Here is a 9,381-nt window from a genome sequence, read left to right on the forward strand (position 1 = left end):
GGTCAATATAAGTTTTTTTTTATTTTTGTTAATAGGTATGCATTCTGTTTTGGTCTTGTGTATGTTATTTGTTTAAAAATATTAATCTCGCTGCAATTGTTATAGGTCAAAAAAATAATTTATATTTTTTAATATATGAGTACTTTATTTAGTGTTATCATTATCATTGCATACACAAATACTTGATTAGTAAAAAACAGTCTTATTTAATACTTTAACTACTTTTTTCTCTCTCATATGGTTATATTTGGATATGTTTTACTTTAGCTTTTTTTTTGTAAAATCGTGTTACACAAAGACTAGCTAACTGAATTAGATATGGTACATTAGTTGTTATGAGACAGTTATACATAGTACACGATGTTATAAGGTACGAAGTAAGAAACACAACAACCGGTTGCGCGTCACATAAAACTTGTCTTGACCTTTTAAGAAATTATTGGGAAAAACGAATATACCACGTCATTGTACACCCTACGCAATGAGAATATGAGGAGAATACAAATTATGACTCTTTATTGGTTGTGGTGTACGATAATCTTGTACTCCCAATGTACTGTACCTACCGAGTACCAATATTGGCATGTCTTATTTCCAAACTAGCTTTTGGAATTCAATCTTGCACGATGTATATACCTTATTTCGATAAATATTTTAAAATCAACTCATTTCATTTGATTTTTTTTTAATATTTTTAAACATTATATAAACTTCAAAATTAAGTAAGATTCTTCAAAATTAAGGGTAGTTGGATACTTGGATAATTGGATTCACTCATATTTTAAACATAAATATTACCCCCTCCGTCCCGATTAATTGTTATTATTTGATTTTGGCACAAAGATCAAGAAAAGGGGGGGAGTCAATTACTCATGATAAGTGGACTAAATTGCTTATTAAGTTCGAGGATAATAATTGAGTGAGACACTCAAAATAAAACAGAACAATAAATAACCGGGACATAGGGCATTTCTAGGTTTGCTAAATTGAGCTAATCAAGCCATTTCACTTCCAATCCCCCATACATAATCAAACTTTATCAACTACTTTAATCCTAATTAATCAACCTCCTCCACCCAATTAAACTAATCTTCCTTTCTAAGTTTCATCTCTGATCTTCTGACACACTCTGACACCTCACACGCACTCTCATGACACAATCACTCTAACAATTTCTCTCTCTGTTACTTATGTGATCTTCAACAATGGCGACACCTTCTTCTCTACAATCCTTATTCCGCCATGAAAACAAATATCCTTTCTTCTTCGCTTTCTCCATTATTTTCCTCACCGCCTCTCTCCTCTTCCTCCTCCCTTCTTCCCACTTCTCTCTGTTTTCTTCTTCCCCTCTCCTCCACCAACCATCGCCGACAATCAATCCGTCAAACGACGTCGTTCTCGATTCGCCACCGACAGTTCCGGCAGCCGATGCAGTTCAAGGATCGCCGGAGCTTTCGCAAGATTCGCCGAAAGAGGCCGTTGATGAATCGCCGGATGACGAGGTGTCGGATGTACGGCGAGGTTCGCCGGAGGTAGCGAAGGGGAAGGATGATGATAGGGTTAGGGTTAGGGTTACGGTAGGCGAGATAGAGTACGATGAGGAGATGATGAAATTAGAGTGGGGAGTGTGTAAGGGACTGTCAGCGGTGGATTACATACCGTGTTTGGATAATTGGAAGGCGATAAAGGCGCTGAAATCAAGGCGGCATATGGAGCATAGGGAACGACATTGTCCTGAGGCGAAACCGCGGTGTTTGGTGCCTTTGCCGAGTGGTTATAAGGTTCCTATCCTGTGGCCTAAGAGCAGGGACATGGTGAGATTGTTTGTTGCCTTTTATTCTTGGTAAGATTAATATTCGGGTTTATGAATTGTCCGATATTTTGTGTGAGACCGTTGTATGCAACTAAACAAGTCTTGAATTCTATTATGAATCAAGGGATATGGAGTGAAATGCCTAAGGGGCAATTGTCATGAGTTAGTTATACGATTGATACAAATCGCGAATGACTTGAATTGGTAAGGGGCAATTGTTGATTAGTACAACTCGTAAGGAGGCGTAAGGGTTTATACGATTGATACATATCATGGATGACGGAATTAAAACCCCATTTGAATTCTTAGTCATCACCTTAAATCATAGTGACTAGTGTAATGTGTATGCTCTAGAGTGCAATGTGAGGGGTAATGTAATGAGGAGTGGCTTTTTAGTTCATGTAAGTAGATTAAAGTAGTTGTTCTTAGGGTAAAGTGTGTAGTTTAGTCACTTGCATTGTATGAGTTTTTGCAATGTTTAAAAAATGAGGGTATTTTGGTTAGAAATAAGAGAAAATTAGATAGATGAGCGCTTATTTGTTTTATTGGAGAACTATAGGCTTGTTAATTTTAATGAGAAGCTCTATTTTATCACGATTCACGACTCCCCAGTCAAGCTCGGATTGGTATTACAACAACAACAACAACAACATCAGAGCCTTAATCCCAAAATGATTTGGGGTCGGCTGACATGAATCATCCTTTCGAACCGTCCATGGGTGAGCGCACGCCTCAAAATGCGAATAAAAAAGGGGAAGATAAAAAACAAAAGAGAGAACGAAAATGTAATGGAAAGTCAAGGTGAACTTAGGGGTTTTAAAATCGAATTCCGTCTTTCTTTTATAAAAACTTAAAATTTAAATCGAGAGAAAAGATTAAAACGATTTTTAAAAACCGAAATAGAGTTAAGGATCCTAAATGAACCGGTAAAATCTATAAGAAAGTGGTTGGTGAAAAAGTGTGTAATAAAGGAGAGAAAAATAAATAAATTAATTTCTTTAAATTAAATAAATAAAAAAAACACTAAATCTATCAAAAAACATCAAATACTAAAAATCCACATGTATCATTTCCCTCCATTGTGCCCTCTCCGTCACCATACTCTCCTCAAGCCCCAGAACTCTCATATCGTGCTCTATCACTCTCAACCATGTCTGTCTCGGTCTTCCTCTGCCTCTAGGGACCTTTTCTGTTCTCCAAGTCTCCAGCCTCCCTAATCAAAAGTCCATAGGTCTCCTTCTCACATGGCCAAACCATCTTAGTCGGTTTTCCATCATCTTGTCCTCTATTGGCGCCACTTTAACCTTTTCCCTAATCACCTCATTCCTTAACCGATCTTTCCTTGTATGTCCGCACATCCACCTCAACATGCGCATCTCCGCCACACTCATCTTTTGAATGTGACAATGTTTCACGGCCCAACACTCGGAGTCGTAAAGTAGTAGAGCGAGCCTAATTGCCGTGCGATAAAATTTTCCCTTTAATCTTTGGGGCATATCTTTATCGCATAGAAACCCTGAAGCACTCTTCCATTTCAACCATCCCGCTTTAATTCTGTGAGCCACATCTCCGTCTAATTCCCCATCTTTTTGAATAATAGATCCTAGATATCTGAAGAAATCCGAACTCTCAACAACATTCCCATCGAAAATAATACTCCCCGCCTCTGTCGATCTCAACCCCGCCACCTTAGTGAACTGACACCTCAAATACTCAGTCTTACTCCTGCTCAGCCTGAACCCACGAGTCTCTAAAGTCTGCCTCCACAATTCCAACTTTCTCTCCACCCCCTCTTTTGTCTCATCAATCAACACAATATCATCAGCAAACATCATACACCAAGGGATGTCGTCCTGAATATCCCTTGTCAACTCATCCATAACTATAGCAAAGAGAAAAGGACCAAGTGCGGAACCTTGATGCACCCCGATGGTAATAGGAAATTCTTCCGTTCTCCCAACATTAGTGCGAACACTTGCACTAGCCCCCTCATACATGTCCTTTATGAGGTCAATATATTTTCGCGACACACCCTTTCTCGCCAAAGCCCACCAAAGTACTTCTCTTGGTACCCTATCATATGCCTTTTCCAAGTCAATAAAAACCATATGCAAATCCTTCTTCTTGTCCCGATGGTATTCCATCAACTGTCTCATGATAAAAATCGCATCCATAGTCGATCTCCCGGGCATAAATCCAAATTGGTTTTCCGAGATGTCTACATATCTCCTAAGCCTTTGCTCGATTACCCGCTCCCATAACTTCATTGTATGACTCATAAGTTTAATTCCCCGATAATTGGAACACTCTTGGACATCACCTTTGTTCTTGTACAAAGGGACAAGAGTGCTTTTCCTTCAAGCCGATGGCATCTTGTTGCTCCTCCAAATCTTGTTGAAGAGCATGGTTACCCATTCAATCCCTTTCTCCCCGAAGCACCTCCAAACTTCTATGGGTATACCATCCGGTCCCTCTGCTTTCTTTGACCCCATCTTCCTTAACGCCTTTCTAACTTCACTCTTTTGTATTCTACGCACAAATTCCCGGTTAACCATGCTTGGTGTTACCTCTACATCCCCAAAACCTTGTTCCTGATGTCCATTGAATAAATTATCAAAGTAAGAACTCCATCTAGCCTTTATCTCGTTATCCTGAACCAGAACCTTGTCGTCCATATCTTTCACACACCTAACTCTCCCAATATCTCTCGTCTTTCGGTCTCTTATGCGAGCCAGTTTATAGATATCCTTCTCTCCTTCTCTCGTGTCCAACCTGGCATACACTTCTTGGTTAACTTTTGCCCTCGCATCCCGTACGGCCTTTTTAGCGGCTCGTCTAGCCTCCTTGTACTTTTCAAAGTTCTCATCACTCATGCATTTCCCCAAAACCTTATAGCATTCACGTTTAGTCTTTATCGCTTGTCTCACCACATCATTCCACCAAGATGTGTCCTTCCTTGATGGTCTATTCCCTTTAGATTCCATTGCGGATAATTGTTTATAATTTGAGGTACTTTAAATAGAAAGAAAAATCTCAGTCGTCTAAGCCATATTTTTTATTTAATGGCTGTGTGAAAAAAATGAGGAGTAATGCATGATTTCGATTAATGGTAATCTGGAAAAGGATGTATGGAGTAACACATTAACCGAATGAGGAATGTGTCGCAGTGTATGCTTAAGACTTTTGAGTATATGACAAATGCTGTTGATTTTTCTCTTGGCTCTTTTGTCTCTGTAACCAGTGGTTCGGATGTACAAATTTTTGTTCTGGAATGTCGTCGGAAACAGCCTCTTTGTGTTGCCAACACAAGGGTAAGGCTTCGTACCCCCCCCCCCCCCCCCTCCCTCCTTTACCCCGCAATTTGCGGGAGCCATTGAGGGACTGGAGTAATGTTGTCGTAATGTCATTGGAAAATGTTGCTACTAAGGTTTCTCTTTACATTTTTTTTTTTCACACTATTATTTCTCTGTCATGGGGATCACCTGTATTGTACATCTACGATTCACATTTATCGGTTGTCATGTTGATGTCGTGCTTATTGCAATCAGATTTGTGCTGCTAACGTGTTCTCGGTGCAGATCTGGTATGACAATGTCCCTCACCCTAAGCTAGTGGACTACAAGAAGGATCAGCACTGGGTTGTGAAGTCGGATGATCATTTCATTTTTCCTGGAGGTGGAACTCAGTTTAAGGAAGGTGTCACACATTATATTGACTTTATTGAGAAGGTATACCAAGTTTCCCAACTTTACAAGTATCACAAAAAATGCTCGACTGCATCAACCTGACATGGTCCATGTTACTTTGACACTTCACTTTTGTTGCTATACCCGTGCCTGACATGACACTCAAGAATATAGGCATGTTGTGAAACACTTAGTATGACAATAATATTGAATTTATTTGAGCCTTGTTTCTCCAACATCTCTATATTTCACTTACAATTTCTAAGATTTCAAATTTTAGCCTATATATTCGTTTAGAAGATGTGTCCCTGTCCCCGACCCTCATTTTAGGACAGGGTCATCGGCTACTCATGTCTACTTGTGTCGAGTCCGACACTTGGATATGTTTCTGTGTCCAACCCCATACTGTGACACGAGTGTGACTAAGATAAGGCATGACTAACCAGTTTGAATGGCTAAGACTGTAAGTTCATTTGAAGCAGGGTTTCCAGGTTGAATATATTCCCTTTTAGTCGAAATAATTTATCACAGAATACCATTTAGAAATGAACTACATCAAGTTCTGTTTGCGTCTTTACAATCTTAGATAAAGTAAATGGATTGTATAAAAATCCAGCAGACCATATGTACAAACTAGGAGATCGTCCATTTGGTTTGACATGCCTTTTTTTTTTTTTAAACTATTCTCCAGGCAATACCCGCAGTCAAATGGGGTCAGAACATTAGGGTTATATTGGACGTCGGCTGTGGTGTTGCCAGCTTTGGAGGGCATTTGTTGGACAGAGATGTTCTTACCATGTCATTGGCTCCTAAAGACGAACATGAAGCTCAAATACAATTTGCTTTAGAACGTGGAATTCCTGCCACCCTTTCAGTCATTGGAACTCAACAGCTGACATTTCCAGACAATGCCTATGACCTCATACATTGTGCAAGGTGCAGAGTTCACTGGGATGGAGACGGTAGTTTCTGAGAACCTTCATGAAACTAGTTTAGGCACTTCTTGCATTTGGTCTTTTTTTTATTGAGGATTTTGTTTATTGAGACTCTTGATTTACTACTAAGGTGTCCCCAAGTAGAGGTAATAAATTTTTAGTCAATAAACTATATCTAAGAGTTGAAAAAAAAATCACTCCGTAAAATGTATGTCATGTATAACAATGTCTTGAAAATTATTCAACCAGACACCTAAACAAATTTTCTGATTCGTCACTGCCTGTGAAGGAGTCTTTTTGGAATCTGCAATATGATGTAATTGATCTTCGCAGGCGGTAGGCCTTTGCTGGAGCTCAATAGGGTTCTCAGACCTGGAGGGTTCTTCATCTGGTCCGCTACACCAGTATATCGTGATGATCAAAAGGACATGACCGTATGGAACTGTAAGTCTATTTCTGAATGATAATTTTTTTTTTTTGAGGAAGCTGAATTATTTTCAGCCAGTGGTTAATGACTGGTTGTTGTTGTCTTTGTCCTTTAAATTATACATATAATGTTGTGTCACAAAATTTCAGATCTAATTTTTTTTAACATTTGTATGGTATGCTTCCCTGCAGCTATGGTATCTTTAACAAAGTCAATGTGCTGGAAGGTAGTGGCAAAGACCATGATGTCGACAGGAGTTGGGCTAGTAGTATATCAGAAGCCGGTTTCATCATCGTGCTACAAGGAACGTGAAAACAATGACCCCCCAATGTGTGACGCTGTGGGGAGAAACATGTCATGGTACTGGTCATTTTTTGTTTCCTTCTAGGTGTAAACTGTGAAGGTAGTCACATTGGCAGTAAGTGCTCTTTTCTTTCATATGCAGGTACACACTCCTTGAAAGATGCCTTCTTCAGCTTCCACCTGAAGCCTCCAGTTGGCCTCCCATTTGGCCTAAAAGGCTTACCTCTAAGCCTTTCAGCCTTTCATCGGCACCTATTGTGGAAGAAACATTTAAGAATGACACTAAACATTGGTCAACTCTTGTGTCTGATGTTTACGTGGGCGGCCTTGGAATAAACTGGTCTTCTGTACGTAATGTAATGGATATGACTGCTGCTCATGGAGGGTGAGAATATTTTCTTCTTATTGCTATCAACAGCCTTTCTTAAAAAATACGGAGTAATCAATATCTATTCTATTATTCGATAAGCAAATGAGAGCCATAAAGATTTTTTTGATTCTGATGACGGGTTTACCGGCTAAAGTAGCTGAACTTTGCATTTTGTCCTTTTATTTATTTTTCGAGAATGGAAATTGCTCTTCTATTTTAATATAGTCTGGTTCTATAGACAATTGGACGACTTTTGCTCATTCTAGATTTTATTTTTTCATTGTTTTGCCTGATCAATTGGGCTACTCAGGCCATCATAATAAACCATTCTGAGATTTCAGGTTTGATATTTCAGGTTCGCTGCAGCGCTTATAAACAAGCCGCTGTGGGTGATGAATGTCATCCCTATCCATGAGCCAGATACCCTGAATATAATCTTTGATAGAGGGTTGATAGGAGTCTATCATGATTGGTGTGAGTCCTTCAATACCTATCCAAGGACTTATGATCTACTCCACTCTACATTCCTTTTCAGCAATCTTCCTGTCAGGTACACTCCAGGCTTAAACAAGCAACAACTTCAATTTATTCATTTGAAATATAATGTCATCGGATTGTTTACCTCGGACTTCCAAGTTCTGTTTCCGTGAACTGTTGAAAACATTATTGCTATTATAATACCAAAATTCTAGATTTTAACTTTGTTTAGCACAAAACTAAGGTAAATGCAAATTTGCAAAAGTCAAGCTTACTTGATACTTCATCTCATCATAGTAAATAAGGGTATGCTGTGACCAGAGTCCCTCGGTGTAAATCCGCCAATGTTTAATTTGGCGGTTGAACGATGGGGATGTTAGGCTGCTGGCTTTTCATTTCAAAAGTTGATGTCATCTGATTGTTTACTACCACTGGATGACCCCAAGTTTTTTAGTTTCCTCTCGAACCCTTTATTTGCTATTTTTTTTTTCTTTTTATAGATTTATAGATTTCAGCTTTCATCAGCACAAAAATTAGGTACCATTGCCTCCGTGCTTTAAGGACACCTGCAAATTGCGGGGTAATGTGTGTGTTAACGTTACACTAGGAACACAAAAGTAAGGTAAATGCAGAAGAAAAAAGAAATAGTGGTTTTCTGGTATCAGAGACTCGATTATCTTAATGTTAATCCACCAATGTTCATTTTGGCTGTCATATGATGTGGAATGTTGTATTTTCTAGATGCGACATCATAGACTTGGCTGTCGAGATAGATCGCATTGTGAGACCCGATGGGTGGATTTTGATTGAAGAATCCAAGCCAATGATCAACAAGCTTGGTGCAATATTTCATTCTCTCCATTGGTCTGTCAATCTCTACAACGATAGATACCTTGTTGGCAAGAAAAGTTTCTGGCGTCCACAAGGCGGTCAGGTGCATAGATGAACGAACCTTCTCCGCGGCATTCCAATTTTATCCGATGTCCCAGAAGGAGCTGTATAGATGAACCTTGAGATGAAGAGGGGTATCTGAAATTCTGAATCTTACCATTCTTTTTTTTTTGAGAAGTGTATAGGAAGATTTTGAAACTATTTTATTTAATTATAAATTTATTACGGAGTGTGTAAATTTTGGATGAGGTATACGAAAGAGAGACGTGTTTTGTCTTAATTGAAATGTTTCTTCCTCCTGCTTGGAGGATTAACATGTAGGCAGTGATGGCTTCAGTTACAGTGTTGAGCAAAAATCGTATTGATCGAGTTTGGTAGACAAAAGTGAAAATTTTGAAGGATGACTAAGAATAAACTCGCACTCTCTTTACACTATCGCGTAATTTATCCAAGTAATATGGATTAATTCTTTTCTGAAC

General features: G+C 38.9%; 1 protein-coding gene across 1 annotated transcript; it reads left to right on the forward strand.

Moving 5' to 3' along the window:
• Positions 1-980: 980 nt before the first annotated feature.
• Positions 981-9,178, forward strand: LOC141612335 (putative methyltransferase PMT23). The gene is made up of 8 exons (XM_074431086.1): positions 981-1,814; positions 5,392-5,541; positions 6,191-6,461; positions 6,768-6,878; positions 7,053-7,221; positions 7,307-7,549; positions 7,890-8,084; positions 8,753-9,178. Exons 1-8 carry the CDS (start codon positions 1,206-1,208, stop codon positions 8,955-8,957), a joined length of 1,953 nt encoding a protein of 650 aa, XP_074287187.1. The 5' UTR covers positions 981-1,205; the 3' UTR covers positions 8,958-9,178.
• The last annotated feature ends 203 nt before the right edge of the window (positions 9,179-9,381 follow it).

This window comes from Silene latifolia, chromosome 11 (assembly GCF_048544455.1).
Source record: "Silene latifolia isolate original U9 population chromosome 11, ASM4854445v1, whole genome shotgun sequence".
In the NCBI taxonomy this organism is placed as follows: domain Eukaryota; kingdom Viridiplantae; phylum Streptophyta; class Magnoliopsida; order Caryophyllales; family Caryophyllaceae; genus Silene; species Silene latifolia.

Bases quoted from the DNA above. Each gene is read 5' to 3' on its own strand.
- LOC141612335 (XM_074431086.1), top strand. From the start codon at position 1,206: ATGGCGACACCTTCTTCTCTACAATCCTTATTCCGCCATGAAAACAAA. The intron at 7,222-7,306 runs GTACTGGTCATT...TTTCATATGCAG, and splicing joins GTGGGGAGAAACATGTCATG to GTACACACTCCTTGAAAGAT. The intron at 8,085-8,752 runs GTACACTCCAGG...TGTATTTTCTAG, and splicing joins TTCAGCAATCTTCCTGTCAG to ATGCGACATCATAGACTTGG.